The sequence below is a fragment of the Lissotriton vulgaris genome, chromosome 9, assembly GCF_964263255.1.
Source record: "Lissotriton vulgaris chromosome 9, aLisVul1.2, whole genome shotgun sequence".
Taxonomy (NCBI): Eukaryota; Metazoa; Chordata; class Amphibia; order Caudata; family Salamandridae; genus Lissotriton; species Lissotriton vulgaris.
In genome coordinates, this window is record NC_141697.1 from 67,666,669 (window position 1) to 67,686,919 (window position 20,251).

The following is a 20,251-nucleotide window of genomic DNA, read 5'->3' on the forward strand; positions in this document are numbered from 1 at the left end:
CATTCCATAATACACGGCGAGGTGACTTGGTTATTGGGTTACGACAGCACGCATGGTTAGTCATTCCACTCTTCAATGCTTTTTTAATGGCTTTTCCGGTCACTCGGAATTTGGTCTTTGAACATCCTGACACACGCATGGCTTCGCAATTTTTTCACTTTCACATTCGGGCACTTTTTGATTTACGTGACAGTATCACTGCATGAACAGGGATAGTGCATAACGTAAGCACAGCAAACATGACACATAGTGACACATTGTTATGTTCCTTTTTTTCGTAGAGTTACCCCCTGAGGAAGGGCTTCAGGATTAGCCCGAAATGCATTGGGGAAGGAGTGTTATTGGACTTTGTTAAATTTGAATACACCACTGGAAACCTATGCTTAATGAGAAAAATTCAATGATAAATAAAATATTCTTTGGAACCCCACAATGAGGAAGGATTAACTTTATGAATACTGAGTAAGACTTTTCACGTCATAAGCAAAAGCTGTGCAACAGGGTGTCCCCTTCCAATGGGAGGAGCTGTGTATTAGTTTTGAGTTCACGCTGGTTGGTACAGACAGCGCCAGACCCTGTTTGCACGCCCAAAAATCAACTGTTGAATACAAGGAGTCAACAACCGCTGTGCAAGCCCTTTGTTTATAGCACTATAATAATACCTCAACGTTTTCAGGCTTGTCATGAATTTACTTATGTTTCTCCTGTGTGTTCTCTGTATCAATGATGATTGAATGTTTTAATTACTTACAGATGATTGCATTACTCCGAGACCTTCCTGGCGTTAATTCCCTACAAAATGAGACAAGACTGCCTCACGAGTAGGTGATGTAGCGTGTAGAGACCATTTCTAAAATGTGTTTTACATATTTAGGCATCATATCTCATTCGTGTTCGTCAAACCAATTTACTCAGAATACGAATCTCTGCCGCTCCGTAAGCTGCAGGCAAGGATGCTCGCTGTTTCCAGCAGTACCGCGGCTCCCCACCGGCTCCATCGCTTCATGGACCGGCAGAGGGTTTGGGTAAATCGCCCACCTGGAACAGCTGGTGCCGGGCACAGTAATCAGAGCACTTCCTGCTGCAGTCTCGGGATTAAGGCGCCGCCGCTTCCCTCCGTGGCTTTGATGCTACCTTCGGAGGCGGCGTTATCCAGACTCGGGGGCGGCGCTGCACTCCACCTCCCCCACGGCAGGCCGAGGCGGGCACCCGCTGCCGGGGTGAGCGGTCCTTGTCTTCAGTCCCCCTGATGCTCGGCCACCTTCCACTGGCCGCCTCCATCCCTTCCCCGGGAGTGGTCCAGCCGTATCCACGGTGACCGGAAGCCAGCATCCCTGCATCCCGGGTGCGCGCCGGATGCGTCCAGGAGACCTCTCCAGAGTAAGGGTCACAGAAGGCCGTTGTGATTGTGCTTGTTTGTGTGTGACTTACTCGGCTTCGTGTGGGGTGAGAACAAGCAGAGGCTGCTGTTAGCATCTGCTGGGAAGCTGAGAGCGCAGCATCCCTGGTGGTACCCAGAGGGCCATGTCTGTGGCGCGCAGGCGCCTGGCACAGCCCGAGCTGCTTGCAACACCCAGCGCCATAGGAGAGTGGCGGCCGCCCTGCCCTGCACAGGTATTGCATGTCTCGTTGTCCTACCCCAGGGCGGTGAATGTTTCGGTCCATTGTTTTGGTTGGGTGATGAATGGGGGTGGTTGCTGGTCTTACACTGAGCCCCCAGCAGCATCTGCTGCACTGGTGTCCTGACAGAGCCCCTCCCTCCCCATCAGTGAGACCCAACGAAGCGTCCCTGGCGCTGGTGCAGCGCCAGAGGCATGGGTAATCCGCTGCGCTGTGTTCAGACATCACATTCTTCCCTTCGACTCTTGTTTTGACGATGAATCACAACTATGGTTTATCTATAGCTTCAAGATATACATATTACCTGTCGCCTTATATAATAAAAATAAGTTGTGTTAATGCAGCGTTTTATGGAAAATACTTTACGTACCTGCTTTTAATATACCGTTATTTTTAGCTCATTGAAGCTCGTTCTCATTGTAGCGACCTTAGAAGGATGAAAGGCGGAGTTGCGCCTGGAGGGCTTTTAGTGTAGGACCATCTGGTATTATGTGTCTATCAGCATGGAATTAGCAAATTAGGTGGACCGTGTATTTTTGCCGCTTCCGTATAAAAAGGGATAAAACGGGAATGCTTGGGCCACTCACACCCGACGTGAGATAGTTTGGGATCAAGGCCGGTCCTAGGATATGTCGGGCCCAGGGGAGAATAGGAACATGTGAGGCCCCTAAGCAGAGACGACGTGGAATCAAATCGGGCCGGCTAAGGAAAGTATTTTTGTTTCTTTTATAATTCAAATAAAACCAACCCCCCACCCCCGCGACCCCCACACCTGCGACTCATGACGGCTGCGACTAGTCAATGGTTGTTAGCTGTTTAAGCTAAATGGGTAACAACAATACATTATTTTCCCTTCCCCTTGTTGTTTTGACAAACAAGTAGGTCCTTCACACACATGTGCATAGAATCACAACTGGAATGCAGCACCATTGCTCTTTGTTCTCTGCAGAGAGGCCATATTTTGAATGATCATGTAATCTGAACACCTTATTGACCCACAGACAGGCACAGTGTGAAAGTTGTACTGCCGAAACGTGGTTGGTGGCACCTAGGATAAGCGCCAACTCTCTGAGCACAACCTCTGTGAAACGAGATCCGTTTCTGTATCAAATGCTTTGAATGCCAAAATAAAGTTAAATCAACATTGTAGCCAGTTTCTTCATGTTTTATTCACATGGGTTTCTCATCATAATTCATGGAGTTTCATTTCAATAGCTCATGTCTGAAATTCACTTTAGTGTATGTAGTATGACATCATTTCCCAATGCATTTCGGACTAGATAGTCCTTCATCAGGGGAATCCTGAAAAACAATAATCCAATCTAAGTACGATCCACCGAGATTAAATCAAACAAATAAATACATATCGTCACATCCATTAGTAAGTCAAACAATTAATCAGTTAAAGTTGAAAATATAACAGAGATAAATAGTACCCGAAAATGTGCTTCCCCAAAGATATATAAATGAGCGATAGAATTGCAGGTTGCCTGACAAGTAAAGCGAGCCCAGTGTAGTAACAAAAAGAGTGCCAAGGAATTAAGTGGTGATAGATCGTGTCCAAACCACGTGTAAAGCGTAACCACATATAATAACCAAAATCAAACTAAGTCATGCGAGTTTCGCGGTGCATGGAACTTACAGAAAAAGTGGAGCAAGATCACGCGTCTCACTCGTCCGCCCTTCGCCGCTGAATGCAAGCAATGTGTTCCGTATATGCGGAAGTAAATTGAATAAGGCAGAAAGCATAGAAAGAGGACTTTCCAAATGGCGGCCATCTTGTAGTGGTAACAAAACATAGTAAAGAGGGACCCTCAAACCAATTAAGTGAACAGTGCATGATAATCACGTATCAAGCATAAAATAACAATTATGTCAATAGTGTGAATTAAAATAAATGAAATAAAGCATTTCAGTTAGATACTTAAACTGATATAATCAATGAAACAAAAAGTGTTCTTATAAGCATAGCTGCTCTACAGATAACATGTGAATTCCATCCGGTCATTAAGACCGGACGGTTTCATGGATTAAAGATATTTTATCCAGTGGTTTTCACGCTGTAATAAAAAGTTATTATTGTCTCTATCATCACGCTTAGTGACCACTTCCACAGCAGCGAACCTGAGTTGACTGATGTTATGTCTGCTGTCTTTAAAGTGTAGAGCCAAGTTGGATTTTATATTTACAGTTCTTATATTGCTCTTGTGCTCATTTATTCTCAATTTCAATTTGCGAGAGGTCTTTCCAGTATACACCAATCCACACGGACATTTAATGATATATACAACATTCTCAGTGTCACATGTAGCATTCAGTCTCAATTTTATATCGGTGCCCTTCATAGGATGCTTGATCACAGGACCTTTGATGATGTTGTTACAGTTCTTGCAGTTAAGACAAGGTTGATTCCCTTTGTACATGATAGAAGAAGTGTGTTTGGGGTTTTTGATGATTTCCTTAAGGTTATTGCCTCTTTTGTATGCGAATAACGGCTGTTCACAAAAAATACCATTGAAATCCTGTTCTCGGCTGATGATTGGCCAATGTCTCAATATTGAAGTTTTGTATGCCTTTGATGCCTCAGAGTATTTGGATACGACCACGGGTCTTTTTACATTATCCTTTTGTTGTGTCAACAACACATCTTGACGTTTTAACTTGTCACAACGCTCTTTGGCATTGGCCAAGATGGTTCTAGGATACCCTCTTTTTTCAAAACGTTCTAACATGTTAGATGCTTGTTCCTCATACTCAGTGGTGTCAGATACAATCCGTTTAACCCGGAGAAGTTGCGAGAACGGAAGGTGATTTTTCAATGACCTCTGATGGTAGGAACTATAGTGAAGGGTGTTATTTTTGTCAGTTGCTTTTCTGTATAGATTGGTCTCAAGATGATCACTGACCCTTGTTACTCTGACATCTAAGAATGTGATTGTCTGTTGGTTGGTCTCAGAAGTGAATTGAATCCGATCGTTGATGTGGTTTAGTTCTGTTAATGCCATTTTTAGAGATTCCTGGTCTCCTTGCCATAAAACAAAAATATCGTCTATGTATCTCAAGAACATCCTGGCATGCGTGATCCAAGGAGTCTGGTTCAAGATGTTGTTTTCTTCAAAGTATTTCATGAATGCATTGGCATAGACAGGTGCTGCACATTGCCCATGGAAGTCCCGGACAACTGTGCATAAAATTGATCTTCCCAGGAAAAATAACTCTGATATAAAGTAAAGTGCATGAGCTGCATGATGAAAATCTGAAAGTCATGAGTGAGGTCAGAGTGCAATAGAATGTTCTCAATTGCTTCCATGCCAAGATCATGTGGAATGTTTGTGTAGAGTGATTTGATGTCTATGGAACACAGCCAAATGATTTCATCTTCATCCAATTTGATTTCATTTATTTTCTGTAAGAAATCCGTAGTGTCCCTTACATAGGTGCGAGACTGTTGAATTAATGGTTGCAGGTATCTGTCAATGAGTTTTCCGGTGTTTTCATGTATGCTGCCACGTGTTGAAACAATGGGTCTGAATGGAGGCTGAGTTATACTTTTGTGAACTTTCGGCAGTATATACATGCTCGGTGTGCAGGGATTGGACTTAGTTTGATTTTGGTTATTATATGTGGTTACGCTTTACACGTGGTTTGGACACGATCTATCACCACTTAATTCCTTGGCACTCTTTTTGTTACTACACTGGGCTCGCTTTACTTGTCAGGCAACCTGCAATTCTATCGCTCATTTATATATCTTTGGGGAAGCACATTTTCGGGTACTATTTATCTCTGTTATATTTTCAACTTTAACTGATTAATTGTTTGACTTACTAATGGATGTGACGATATGTATTTATTTGTTTGATTTAATCTCAGTGGATCGTACTTAGATTGGATTATTGTTTTTCAGGATTCCCCTGATGAAGGACTATCTAGTCCGAAATGCATTGGGAAATGATGTCATACTACATACACTAAAGTGGATTTCAGACATGAGCTATTGAAATGAAACTCCATGAATTATGATGAGAAACCCATGTGAATAAAACATGAAGAAACTGGCTACAATGTTGATTTAACTTTATTTTGGCATTCAAAGCATTTGATACAGAAACGGATCTCGTTTCACAGAGGTTGTGCTCAGAGAGTTGGCGCTTATCCTAGGTGCCACCAACCACGTTTCTGATTACCACACCTTCTCGTCAGGGGGTGATATCTTTGAGGCACACCACAGACTATTCAACCTATTCACATAGAGGAGTGCGTGACCCACACCTAAATACAAAGTTGTACTGCCTGCAGCCTCAACTCTAAGGTGTAGCCTGTTATAAACACCTGGAGGCAACTCAGTACAAAGGGAATATCACCCAAGAGTAATATGCTGTGAGATGAAATACAAAAACAGGCAAATTATGCGGCATAATCCTGCACATTTTGTAATAGTATTCATTTTTTTGCCATTTTTAAACTTGGTAACACTGTTTGGGCATTGGTTGCACCCCATTAGTACCAATTTAACACCCAAATTTAGCAGTGGGAAACAGAAAGTTGACTTTTCCAGCTTTTCAAAGAGCCTTTCCACATGCAGCAAGACATGTCGCTGCATTTTTAGTAACTTTTGAACCGTTTGAGATAGAAAGCAATTTTCTTGTTAAAATCTGTAGATTATGCAGCAGATGGTCGATTATGTGGCAAATGCCTCAAATGCATAATTCTGCAGAAATCACAGCTGCTGAACAATTGCATAATGCCAGTGGCCCTGCCAAACATGCAGCATCAGACTGAGAAAGAAAATAGGCCCAGTACCAAAATAAAAGGAGCCCCCATTAGTGAGTTAATTAGCTAGAAAAGTGTCCCATGTTCGCAAAGTAGAGCAGTTTTAAACTTGTAAAGATAGGCTGTGTAAATTTTTTGTAAGGTATGGAACACTGCACCGATTTCAGTTTGGTGCAGGCAATGTGTGCTTCAATTTCATAAAAATCAATAGTAAAAACTGGCTCACCTGAACATAAAGCAGGTCAACAACTAGCCAAAAATGAAGACAACTGGCTACCAACTTTTAGTTGGGGCCTGAGGGTCCTTTTAGTTCACACTGAGCACGTGCACCCTATCTCCTTACTAATTGGTTACTGATTATTGGTGCCAACTATCCTATGATCGCCTGAATCTCTGGTTTCCCCTTTCTGTTCCTTATATTTGCTGACACTTTTACGTTGATTGTTATACAACAACTAGCCAAAACAAGCATTTGCAATGCAATAGGTCTCGCATTAGGAAAGTTTGAGCTAACGGTATTGTAAATGACACATTTTTTATTTATGTTTTCTCATTTACAATGCCAATAGTTATAACTTTCGCAAATGTGACACCTATAGCATTTGTAATGCAATATGTGTTGTATTTACGTGACTTACATGTATTGATATTACAAATAACAATGGCTTATAATTTTTTTTCAATAATTAATACTTAAATAAAAGTTATTCTAATTTATAATGGCAATAGCTTAAAGTTTTGTAAATAACTTTTGTGAAGATTATGTTCAGTGTATTTTATTGTGACGAAAATCCAAGAATAGAAGTGAAATATTAACATCTTTTTGTTAAATTTGTAATAAAGCTTGAAACATTGAGAGAACATATTTGAACCAGGTGTTGTTGAATGGTTGCACAGACTGATACTGTGGTGGCGCTGAGTGATGTTGTGATGGCGAAAGAGTGATGATGTGGCATTCAGTGATGCTGTGGTAGCACATTGTGATGTTGTGGTGCCCCTGAGTGATGCTGTGGTGGTGCGGAGTGATGCTGTATGCTATGCTGTGTTTTGTTTTGCCATCCTACATTTTGTTTTGTTACGCTATACTATGTTTTGCTATCCTATGCTTTGATTTGTTATGTTATGCTATGCTGTGTTTTGTTATGCTATGCTATGTTTTGTTATTCTATGCTATGTTTTGTTATGCTATGGTATGTTTTGATATGCTATGCTTTGTTATGCTATGCTACGTTTTGTTATGCTATGCTGTGTTTTGTTGTGTTTTATTATGCTATGCTTTTTTTTGCTCTGCTATGTTTTGTTATGCTATGCTATGCTATGTTTTGTTGTGTTTGGTATGCTTTGTTTTGCTATGCTATTATATGTTTTGTTTTGCTATGCTATGTTTTGTTAAGTTATGTTATGTTTTGTTGTGTTTTGTTAAGATATGCTATGTTTTGTTGTGCTTTGCTATGTTTTGTTATGCAATGTGTTGTTGAGTTTTGTTATGCTATGTTTTGTTATGTTATGCTATGTTTTGTTATGCTAGGCTATGTTTTGTTTTGCTATCCTATGCATTGTTTTGTTATGCTATGCTATGTTTAGTTTTGCTATCCTATGCTTTGTTTTGTTATGCTATGCTGTGTTTTGCTGTGTTGTGTTATGCTATGCTATGTTTTGTTGTGTTTTGCTATGCTATGCTTTGTTTTGCTATGCTATGTTTTGTTATGCTATAATGCTTTGTTATGCTATGCTTTGTTATGCTATGTTTTGTTATGCTATGCCAAGCTTTGTTTTGTTATGTTATGCTATGTTGTGTTGTGTTTTGTTATGCTATGCTATGTTTTATTGTGTTTTGTTATGCTATGCTTTGTAATGCTATGCTTTGTTATGTATGCTATGTTCTGTTGTGTTTTGTTAGGCTATGATATGTTTTGTTATGCTATGTTTTGCTATGCTATGCTTTGTTTTATGTTATGTTATGCTATGTTTTGTTATGTTATGCTATGTTTTGTTTTGCTATCCTATGCTTTGTTTTGTTATGCAATGGACTCTTTGTAAATGCACAAGCAAAGGTGGTGGCCAAACTGCAGCTCATCCAGAATGCTGCGGCAAGGCTGCTAGCAGGCATCCCCAGATTTCAGTCGACCAAACAGGCAATAAGAAATTTTCATTGGTTAACAGTGAGGAATCGCATCAGATTCAAGACCTTGTGTCTTACCTATAAAGCGCTCAAAGGTCAAGGTCCAGCGTTTCTTAAACAGAAACTGCGTTACTATCTTCCGAAAAGAGCCCTTCGATCGGAACAGAGTCTTCTTCTGGTGGTGCCTCGAACCAGAACTGTTAAATGGGGCGATCGATGCTTCATTAATTCCGCAGCCAAACTCTGGAACTCGCTTCCTATGGAATTAAAAGCTGCACCTTCACTAATCCAATTCAGAAAACTTGTAAAAACATGGCTATTTGACCAATAGCGGTCCTACACCTCTCTTCATAAGGTTGACCGCATGATTAATTGAGATTGCCAGCTTAAGTCACAGCGCTGAGACACCCACGGGTATTTGTTGCGCTTTAGAAATGTTTAAAATAAATAAATAAATAAATTATGCTATGCTATGTTTTGTTATGCTATGCTGGTGAGGGTGTATGAGAGTGAGTGAGTGAGGGTGAGGGGTTGTGAGGGTGAGGGAGTGTGAGGGAGAGGGGGTGTGAGGATGAGGGGGTGTTAGGGAGAGGGTGTGTGAGGGTGAGGGTGTGTGAGGGTGAGAGGGTGTGAGGGCGAGGGTGTGTGAGGGTGAAAGGGTGTGAGGGTGAGGGTGTGTGAGAGTGAGGGGGCGTGAGAGTGAGGGTGTGAGGGTGAGGGGGTGTGAGGGTGTGAGGGTGAGGGGGTGTGAGGGTGAGGGTGTGTGAGGATGTGAGGGTGTGTGAGGGTGAGGGTGTGAGGGTGAGTGAGGGTGTGTGAGGCTGAGAGGGGGTGAGGTTGTGTGAGGGTGAGGGGGTGAGGGGGTGTGAGGGTGAGGGAGTGTGAGGGTGAGTGAGGGTGTGAGAGGGTGAGGGTGTGTGAGGGGGAGTGAGGGTGTGTGAGGGGGTGTGAGGTTGAGGGGGTGTGAGGGTGAGGGGGTGTGAGGGTGAGAGGGTGTGAGGGTGAGGGGTGTGAGGGTGAGGGGATGTGAGGGGGTGTGAGGGTGAGGGGGTGTGAGGGGGAGGGGGAGTGAGGGTGAGGGGCTGTGAGGGTGAGGGGTGTGATGGTGAGGGTGAGGGTGTGAGGGGGTGTGAGGGTGTGTGGGGGTGTGAGGGTGTGTGGGGGTGTGAGGGGGTGAGGGTGAGGGTGTGTGAGGGTGAGGGTGTGTGAGGGTGAGGGTGAGGGTGTTTGAGGGTGAGGGGGTGTGAGGGTGAGAGGGTGTGAGGGGGAGGGGGAGTGAGGGTGAGGGGCTGTGAGAGTGAGGGTGTGTGTGAGGGTGAGGGTGTGAGGGGGTGTGAGGGTGTGTGGGGGTGTGAGGGTGTGTGGGGGTGTGAGGGGGTGAGGGTGTGTGAGGGTGAGGGTGTGTGAGGGTGAGGGTGAGGGTGTTTGAGGGTGAGGGGGTGTGAGGGTGAGAGGGTGTGTGAAGGTGAGAGGGTGAGTGAGGGTGAGGGGGTGTGAGGGTGAGGGTGAGGATGAGGGGGTGTGAGAGTGAGGGGGTGTGAGGGTGAGGATGAGGGGTGTGAGAGTGAGGGGGTGTGAGGGTGAGGAGGTATGTGAGGGTGAGCGGTTGTGAGGGTGAGGGGGTGTGAGGGTGAGGGTGTGTGAGGGTGAGGGGGTGTGAGATTGAGGGGGTTTGAGGGGGTGTGGGATTGCGAGGGGGTGTGAGGGGGTGAGGGGGTGTGAGGGGGAGGGGGTGTGTGAGGGTGAGGGTATGGGGCGTTTGAGGGTTAGGGGGTGTGAGGGTGAGGGGTGTGAGGGTGAGGGTGGGTGAGGGTGGGTGAGAGGGTGTGTGAGGGTGAAAGGGTGTGTGAGGGTGAGAGGGTGGGTGAGGGTGAGAGGGTGGGTGAGGGTGGGTGAGAGGTTGGGGGGTGTGAGGGGGTGTGAGGGTGAGGTAGTAAGGGGGTGTGAGGGTGAGGGGGTGTGAAGGTGAGGGGGTGTGAGAGTGAGGGTGTGTGAAGATGAAGGTGTGTGTGAGGGTGAGGGTGTGAGGGTGTATGAAGGTGAGGGGGTGTGAGTGTGAGGGTGGGTGAGAGGCAGGCGCGCAACACCCATTGGGCTCACGGGGCTTCAGCCCCCCCGTCGTGTGTGTCAGCCCGTGGGGTAGACAGATTTGCGGGCTGGCAAGCATCAAATTGCAGCCGCATCCGAGTACTTAACAGGTCTTTAAAAGACCATTTATTTGTAAATGAGGCTTGTGTTGCGTGTTTACCCCTTCTTATTTACAAGGCAGCCCACAGGATTTTAGCACACGTTAGTTTTTGGAGAAAACTGCTGTTTTCTCCATAAACTAACATCATTTAAAATGCAGACTTACCTATCCCTGACATTGGGGTGGATTATGCTGATACGACCCAGTGGGTTGTATCAGCAAGGTTATCGCCGTTTTGCAGGGAACATCGCTGGAGAACCAGCGATGTTCCCTGCAAAACGGCGATTTCCTCGCTATCTCTGGAATTTTTATCGCCCTGGAGTAAAACGTTGTTAATGACGCGCTACCAGGGCAAGAAATTCCAGAGATAGACGGCAATAAATAACAAAGCGCTAAGCGTGCTTTGCGTTTATTTATCGCCGTCCTTGTAGATATGCCCTATTGTGTTTGGCCAATAAACAGAGAGCGCTAGGTGCTCATTCTAGGGCAAGCGTATTGCCCTATGGCTCTCATTGCCAGTTACTCATAATTAAGGCTCCCAGTTTTCCATTTTTACTGACTTTTACCGATAAATACAGACAGAAACCTATGTGTTTCTTGTCTTTATTTATTTTAAATACAGAACATTGTGCTTCTTGCAAGTGACTCTTCATGCTGTCCTTCATGAATTCCAGGCCAACAGCTGAGCACATAGACAGCATGGGGAGGTGAAAAACGGGATGAGATGTCCTTAAATACAGGCATACCGTAACATATATTTGTATATAATGATTATATTTACCTGTGGGTGTGGTGTTTTGTTATTTTTGGTGTCCTAATTTGCTAAAACAGGACAGGCATCAAAGTATGCATGCAAGTTTATCAGTTAAATAAGTATGGAAATATACCATTTTACGATTCCATTTACTCTCAAAATGCAAAAGAAATATGGATTGATACCTATAAGATGGGGCAAAAATAAATATGGATAAATACAGACGGACATGTTAAAAAAAAAAATACCATACAGGGAGACCTACTCATAATCTGTGATGGACCCGGTAGGAGAAATGTGTAATGCAGAAACACTGCAGGACTCTACTGCCACAATCTCCAGGTGAAAATCTGGGCAGGAATGAGGAATAACCAGAGGAACTGGATGTAGTGAATCTGACAGCTATGCCCCATTCCTGACTAGTGGCTCAAGGTAGATTGTTTCAACCCTCTGAGATACAATCCTGCCCGCTAATGGTATCTTAGTGGTCCAGAATTAGCAGATCCACTCGGAATGAGACCCTGTATGTCCTTGTATACGCTGGCGCACCTCAGGCTCCTTGCAGCGTCCTACTGCCCCAGTTACGTCAGACTGTCTTTCTGTATGCCAGAAACTCCTCACACTATGTTTATGTGACCCATGCTTAATTTGTAAAAAAAAAAATAAGCGCCATCCAATCAATCAATCAATCAAGGCATTGGTAGAGCGCACTACTCACCCGTGAGGGTCTCGCGGCGCTGGGGGTAGGAGGAGCAGCTACTGGTCAAACAGCCAGGTCTTGAGGAGTCACCCACCTGTCTTCTTCCTAGGAGAGAACAATGGAAGCTAAATTAAAGAAACACAGACAGTCGTCATGTTTCATAAGCAGCGTTTACAAGTGAGTCACAGGAACATGAACTGGGCAGCAGCAAGATCATTGGAAGCCACCCTACTCTCGTCCACCTAATAGAGAGGTTTGGATGCCACCCACCTCTCCTCTTCCTAGGAGATATAAATGAAAGCCACCCTACTCTCCTCTCTTGAGAAGGAAGTGGAAGCCACCCTACTCTCCTCTTTGGAGAAGGAGGTGGAAGCCACCCTACTCTCCTCTTTGGAGAAGGCAGAGGAAGCCAACCTACTCTCCTCTTTGGAGAAGGAGGTGGAAGCCACCCTACTCTCCTCTTTGGAGAAGGAGGTGGAAGCCACCCTACTCTCCTCTTTGGAGAAGGAGGTGGAAGCCACCCTACTCTCCTCCTCCTAGGAGCGATCGGTGGATACCACCCTGCTCTCCTCCACTTAATAGAGGCAGTTGGAAGCCACCGTACTCTTCTCCTCCACCTCCTACGACAGAAGGAGGTGTAGCCCACCCTACTCTCCTCCTCCGCGGAGAGAACAGTGAAAGACACCCTATTCTCCTCTATAGAGATAGAGGTGGAAGCCACCCCATCTCCACTTAATAGAGGAGGGTGGAAGCCACCTGCCTCTTTGCCTCCTAGGAGAGATCTACGGACACCACCCCACTATCCTGCACCTAATAGAGAGGACTGGAAGCCACCCCATGCTCCGCCTCCTTGGACGGAACAGTGAAAGCCACCCTACTCTCCAAAATACAGAAGGAGGTGGAGCCCACCCTACTCTCCTCCACCTAATAGAGAGGGTTGAAATCCACCCACCTCTTTTCCTCTAGTAGAGATAAATGTGAACCTCCCTACTCTCCTCTTTGGAGAAGGAGGTGGAAGCCACCCTACTCACCGCCACCTAATAAAGAGGGTTGGAAGCCACCCTACTCACCACCACCTAGTAGAGATCAGTGGACGCCACCCTACTCTCCTCCACCTAATAAAGAGGGTTGGAAGCCACCCTACTCTCCTCCACCTAGTAAAGAGGGTTGGAAGCCACCCTACTCACAGCCACCTAGTAGAGATCAGTGGATGCAACCCTACTCTCCTCCACTTAATAAAGAGGGTTGGAAGCCACCCTACTCTCCTCCACCTAGGACAGAACAGAGAACGCCGCCCTACTCTCCTCTATAGAGACGGAGGTGGAGTCCTCACTACTTTCCTTCACCTATGCTAGATCAATGGACCCCACCATAATCTCTAGCACTTAATGGAGAAGGGTGGAAGCCACCCTAGTCTCCCATCTTAGGTGAGAGCAGGGTATGCCTTTCTGCTTTACTCGAGAGCATTGAAGGCCACCCTAGTCACCACCTAGGAGAGAGGATTGGATGGAGCCCTACTCTCTTCTCATTTTAGGGAGAAACAGTAGAAGCCCAGCTACTCTCCTCTTAGGAGAGAACAGCGGAACCCACCTTGTTCTCCTCCACCTAGGCGAGAGACGTGGATAGCGCCTGCTCTCTAACTCCAAGAAGATAATAGCAGAAGCCACCTCCTCTTCTCCACCTAGGAGCAAAGCTTTGAAGGTGCCTTCCTGCCTTCCTCCTCGGAGAGAGGCTTTGAAGGCACCCTATTCTCTTTAACCTAGGAGACAAGCTTGGAAGATTCCCTACCCTGCTTCTCGTACAAGTTAGGAGTGGATGTAGAAGACACCTAGTAGAGGACTGCAAGTCACCCTACCATCCCCCAACTTCTAAAAATTGTAGTGTGTCCTATGACTGCATTAATCCTAACAGTTGAAATCAAAGCTGAACTGGGAGTTCATTTTAACAATTTGACTCTTTTTTTTCCTGTCCCTGCAGGACTGTGGACACCAGGCCAAACATGGTGACGCCAGAGGACGATGGACCGAGCCTGGAGCCAGGTGGAGCAGAGGGAATAACCGCGGATGCATCGGCAGTATCAGTGAATGGCCTCGATCCCAAAGCCAATGGCCCGGCATCCATAATGGATGGTCCCAGGGACCAGTCACCGTTGCTCCACCTTGACCTCTTCAATTTCGACTGCTCGGAAGCAGAAGGGAGCCGCTATGTCCTCACCAGTCCACGGTCGCTGGAGGCCTGTGCTAGGTGTATGGTGAAACCAGTTGAGTTACTGCCCAGGTGCCTTAATGACCTGGTACGAGAAGCCCCCGGACGTTCCATGAGAGTAGCCACAGGACTCTATGAGGTGTATGAAATTGATCGGCAGAAGAAGCTACAGATGTGCCGGGATGAGAGGGAGCGCATCATCCGGGAGGAGAAACGAAGGATACTGACACCAGTGGCGAGCAGCATGCCCACATCCCCAGCACCAAAGATCTCCTTTAAGTCCACTTCCAGCAGCAAGGAGGGTCGACCAAAGACAAAGAGCCATTCACTGGACTCCCTCCCCAAGAAGAACAGCGGGTCCTCCTCCAAGGCATCTTCTGACTCAGGAGCATCCTCAACGCTCAGTGGGGGCAGCTTAAAAGACAGACGGCCTAAAACAAGCCCTACCACTCGCACAGTGGCCACCATGAATACTCTGGTCGGTCGAAGTTTTAGCCTAGGGGACCTGAGCCACTCACCCCAGACCACCAAGAAGGTGGAGACGATAGTGAAAGAGTTCAAGAAGAGGGGCGTCAAGGAGGTCCCGGAAAGGGACAAGAAGATAGCAGCTCTGATGATAGCCAAGCACCAGGAGGAGAACCTTCTCAATGAACAGAGGTACATGGCGCATCTCCAGTGGGACCATCAGAGGCGAAGAGCGGAGCTGAGGAGGGACCAGGAGGAGAGGGAGAAGCAGCGTGCTCTTCTCCAGTGCCAGAGGATGTGGGAGTCCCAGGTGGAAAAGCGGAAGGGTAAGCTGACCCAGGAGCAGAGAGAGGCTACGGCGTTGAAGAAAAGCCAGTGCCTGATGCTCGAGGAGCGGTGGCGAGAGCAGGCAGAGCGACAAGAACGGGAAAGGAGGGAGAGGCTGGAACGGGTCAAGATGGAAGAGAAGCACAAGAAAGTTCATCATCAGCACAACATGAAGTCAAAGGAAGGCCATCAAAAGGAGAGCCTGGAAGAAGTGGAAAATGTGGTGCACCACAAACAGACCTCCGCCGAGCAGAAGAAAATGGAGAAGGAACTGCAGAAGCAAAGCGAGAAGAAGCACCTGAACAAAGCAGTGAAGCTAAAGCACGAAGCTGTGTTTCAGGATCTCTCCAAGCAGGAGGAAGCCGAGAGCGAGTTCCTGAAGAGATCTCTGGACGGCAGCCTGGGCAGAGCACAGGAGAACTTCGAGCGGATGATGGAGAGGAGGAACCAGGAGCTGAGGGAGAAGGCCATGAAAGAGGAGCTCCAGATACACAGGGCAAGGCTGATGGCTGAGAGGAAGGAGAGGGAGCAGCGCGAGCACCTGGAAGCCTTGGCCAAAGCTGGGGAGGAGAAAATACATCTGGCGGCTCAGGTGGCCGAGGAGGTGGCACAGCAGAAGGCACGGCGGGCGGTGAAAAGCCGGCTGGAGAAGGAGAAGGCACAGAAGGCCAACAAGGAGAAGGTGGAACACTACGAGCAGATGCGGCGCCAGGAGCTTCTCCAGTCCATCGAGCGCAAGCTGGAGCGCAGCGATCACATCTTCAAGGAGAAGAAGACCTACCTGGACAACGCGCGTTCCATCGCCCGGGCCTCCTTCCACATCCGCGAGAAGGTGCGGGAGGAAACTAACACACGCACTTTTGACAAAATGGCGCTCGAGGCCCAACTACGTGATAGTATTGACAAGAAGTAGAAGTCCTCTTACACCGAACACACACTTTTGGTTGTGAACCTCCATTCCCTCACTGCACTTCTGGAGTATGAAACGTCAGACCTGAACTAAAATCTAATTAAAGTCAGACGTAGAACGGTTAATGCAAAAAAAAACTAAAAACTAAACAGAGATTACCTGGAAATATGTTCATTCAACTGTTTGAGTTGTTATTAAGTTACAAATCTATGGCAGCTATTACTACACAACTTGTACATGTAACAGTTTAATTGCCTCTTGGAATAAGATGGAAACTTTTATGGGGCTTTGATGTATTTTCTTGAAGTGAGAGCTTATGTAAGGGATGCACAGTATGAATTGCGTATATGTGTGTTGATCTTCATATAATGTAAACCTAGCTGGCAAACTACAGCGACAATGGGAGTTGGGTAAAGATCCTAGTATGTGTGTAAGAAGTGAGATGGCAATGAAGGTTTCTCTTCTGTGGGATGCCCAGATGGGCGAGTAGATCTGCGCGGTTGCTTATCGAAGGTGGGCGAGGACCTTCTTGGAGTGAATTGTCTTCAGCTCTTTCCTAGACTGCAGGAGGGAAAGGGCAAATATGTTGTTTGGGGAGGCATTGTGCTAGATGTTTGGGCACATTACTGGACAGGGTTTGCCTCTTGGAGTCTGAGGCAGGTTGGCCTAAAATCAAAACAACCTTTGTCAGTTAGGTTGGGGGCATCACGTGTTAGATGTTGGGCCAGGACAAGGAGGACATTTGTAGAAATACTGCACTGGAAATCAGCACACCTCTGGCATTCTTGACGCGTAACTGCCCTTGACCCAGGCTTGCTAGCCTCTTAGAGGCAGCAGCCCAAAATGAAATCTCTCCATTTCCTTATTGACTCTATTGCCCAGCCAGCCAGACTCTGTTTTCCTCCCAAGTTGGCCAGCCTTGAACCCAACCTGTAATCCTCATTGGCCAGAGACAAAGTAGAGTAAACTCAATGATGAGTCTTGGGTAGCACACCCACCTGTCTCGAGAGCAGTCTATGCCTTGGCCAGCGCCTCGAATCTCTGTAGACAGACATTTCATAATGAAAAAAAATGAAACAAGAGTGCCATCCCCTGAATGAATGTGTAAGCCCTGCTTTGAGTAGGAAGGGACTACAGGTAATTACAGACTCTGTCTCCAGTCTTGAACTATAAATCATTGAATTCAGGTGTATTATTCTAATTAGGGTAGTGAGGGAAACCAAGACTACATCCCCCAGAATGCATCAGGATGCCACACAGATGTATAAGACTAGAAACAGTGTCCCTGATGACCGGGAAGGAGGTGGTCACTCTACTGGGAATTTCCTTCAGTGTGAGGGTGTGAAAGCAGCATTTGAACATCAGCTGTGGCAGATGTACCCGAGTAGGGCTGCCCGGGTACCCATCCACTAAGGTTCACGGTCACAACTTGATAAACCAGGCGTTCGCTTGTTCTGGCCATGATCAATAATCCAACAATATTTCAGGAGTTAAGTCTTATTTTCTGGGCAGGACTGGGCATTGCAAACCCATTGGTATTTCCACGGTTGAGCTCTTTAACATACATGTTTGTGGCCTGAGTTTTTTTACATACATGTGCGTGGGCTTACAGGAAGCTACATGCCAGCTTTGTTTGGTGTATGTAATGAGTGAAGCCGGTGGTGCATCAGTCAGATTCTTTCCAACTACAAGGTTTCATGTAACCTAGTGGCCAGCTCAGATTCAGTCATTTTCTTAAAACTTTTTTTATTAGCATTTATTGATAATTGAAGGATAGACACACCCTTCACCCAACTGAACTGCTTCCTATACGTTGTACATGTGGGAGAGCCGCAAATGCCACATTGCGGGTAGGACCCCCGAGAGACCCAGAGTGGACAGAACAATGGCAAGAGGAAGTCGGGACAGTCTTGACCATGCGCAGAAAAGCATAGGTAGTGTATTATTAAATTAGAGTAACCACATGCAGACGTTGGCTTCACGCATGCAGCGTAAGTCGCGAAGGCCCTGGCGTGTCAGAGTCACGCTGCCAGAGAAATGCCGTGAAGGGCTCCCATATGTCTTTAGGTCAAGATCTGATGGGCATAAGTTCACAGTAGTTGGTCACTGTTCCTGACACTAGGAAACTTCATTGAGCCTGGCTTGGAAGGTCGGGGTTGGCCTCCTGCCCCAATGCATGGCGACCCTGCGTTTGTCTAGGAGAAGCAACATGGCCGCCAGCCAGCGGTGCGCAGCGGTGCGTATCCTTTCCATAGCCGAGCAAGCCAACCACAGGGGTGTAAGGGACTGGCGAACCAGTGACCTCATGTACGATAGTATATACCATGGGCGTAGGAAGTGTGGGGGACGAGGGGGATATATCCCCCCCAGATTTTAAAGTGGGAGGGACACGGGGGACAAGGGTGGGGGGGAGAGGGGACAACATAATTTCCCCTCTCCCTTCTGTTATTCACAGGGCCATTAGCGCGAAAGCGCTGCCTAATGGCCCTGCACTTCACCTGCTTGTAGTCAAAGAGGCCACCGCCCTCTGACCTTTGTTATGCTGCAGGAAGGCTCGGCGTCCTGGGAAGGGCAGAGACGGAAAAAAACTCTGTCTCTTTTCTTTCATACTCAGAGAAGGCAAGCACAGTGTCAACTTCTCCTGAGTCCTGATCTGCCTCTGGCAGCGGCCCTCCTCCCCCTCTCTCTTTCTTTTTCCTCGATCTCTTTCTGTCTCTGTCTTCCTCCTCATTAAGTTCTGGTTTCGAGACAGCTCTTACGTTCTCTTTCTTGCCTCTCTTTGTCTTTGTTTCCCTGTGAAATGGATCCAAAATAGGAAGAACACTTTGGCTGGAAACGTCCCCATTTGCTGATCGTTTTATAATTCCAAAGAAAAACCCCAGGGCTGAGAGAAAAAATTATTAAATACCTAAATAAAGGGATACAGAGTGGTCAGCAGACAGGCCAGATTGTTATTTACACCCACACCCATTAGCACCACTTTACAGAGTTTGCCAGTGAAAGCGCTACTTTCTTTTTTTCTTCTTTCTTTGAAGAACATTGTTTTTCCAGGGTGGGGAAGTGCACCATTCCTAAAGGGACTGCGATACCTGGTTGATGAGTGGAGTAGAAACGTTTAATATGATCGTTTTCAATTATTTTAGCTTATAAAATGTGTACTGTGGCTCTTGTGTTCGGGATGTGGTCTTTTTTTAAACCAAACTGCTTACATTTTGAAAGGACATAAGCATTGGACATTGAAACAGGTCCCTTCCTGGTCCTGTAGCCATGTCCTGAAATTTACAGGCAAAATCACTTACTGATTTCTGAATAATGAGTTTAAAACTGTTAAGGTAACCATGTTGTTCCTGAATACATTTCACATGTTTTGCTTATTCTTGCATTCCTTATGAGTGTTTGCTTTTTCCAGGGTGTTCTTCGTTTTTTCATGCAGCATTTTACTGTTGTCTAGTGCATAATTTAAATTTAGTTGCAGCACAATTGAGTTGTAGCTGAAGGTAGCACCAGTTTCTCCCAGTGGGGCAATATGGTGTTCAGTGTGGGAGAGGATGTGGCACTCTGGCCAGAGCTGCTGCATTTGGAACTGGAGCAGAATTTTCAGCCTTCATGACCAGTCCAGCAGACCACACTCCTGACAGAGCTCATTCCGATGCTACACCTTAGAAGGCTTCGCAAGACCTTAGAAGCCCGGGTGTCTTAGCACCCGTAGGTGGACCCTAATGGTGGCAAGTGTGAGTTAACCTTGAAGGCCTGTCCACCACAATCCATACTGCAGTTCACCTTCAGTCTTGCGAGCAGGCATACAAAGAAGCACACCCTAGACACACCATCGACAGTGACTGTCACTGAGGTCACAAGATCCTTGAGGCCAGTCCACCGCATACATTGGTACCTCCATTGGCCTTTTTCAGCAGTAGTGGTGCAACTCACCAGGGATCAGTAATGGAGGATTTGCATGCACACCAAACTTAGGGGGTGATTATAATGGAGGTGGGACTGCCCCGTCACCTTGTCAGTGGCGGTTCCACCGCCATCATGGACTACATTACCGCCAGCAATATTACAATGACGGGTGGCTCCCTGGCAGTCGGAAAGATCACCGCCACACACCCAACTGGCGCCTTGAGCCCGCCAGTGCGGCGGAGGGGCTCGTGGTTCCTACAATGCTGGTGGTGCCTACCAGCCAC

General features: G+C 46.5%; 1 protein-coding gene across 2 annotated transcripts; it reads left to right on the top strand.

Annotated features, from left to right (window-relative positions):
* Positions 1-1,076: 1,076 nt before the first annotated feature.
* CCDC177 (coiled-coil domain containing 177) lies at positions 1,077-16,309 on the top strand. 2 transcript variants are annotated; one of them, XM_086936569.1, is made up of 2 exons: positions 1,077-1,380; positions 14,135-16,309. In XM_086936569.1, the coding sequence occupies exon 2, from the start codon at positions 14,157-14,159 to the stop codon at positions 16,065-16,067; it is 1,911 nt and encodes a 636-aa protein (XP_086792695.1). In that variant the 5' UTR covers positions 1,077-1,380; positions 14,135-14,156; the 3' UTR covers positions 16,068-16,309. The 2 variants fall into 2 exon arrangements, with proteins under 2 accessions (XP_086792695.1, XP_086792696.1); XM_086936570.1 differs by lacking the exon at positions 1,077-1,380 and adding an exon at positions 1,517-1,614.
* The last annotated feature ends 3,942 nt before the right edge of the window (positions 16,310-20,251 follow it).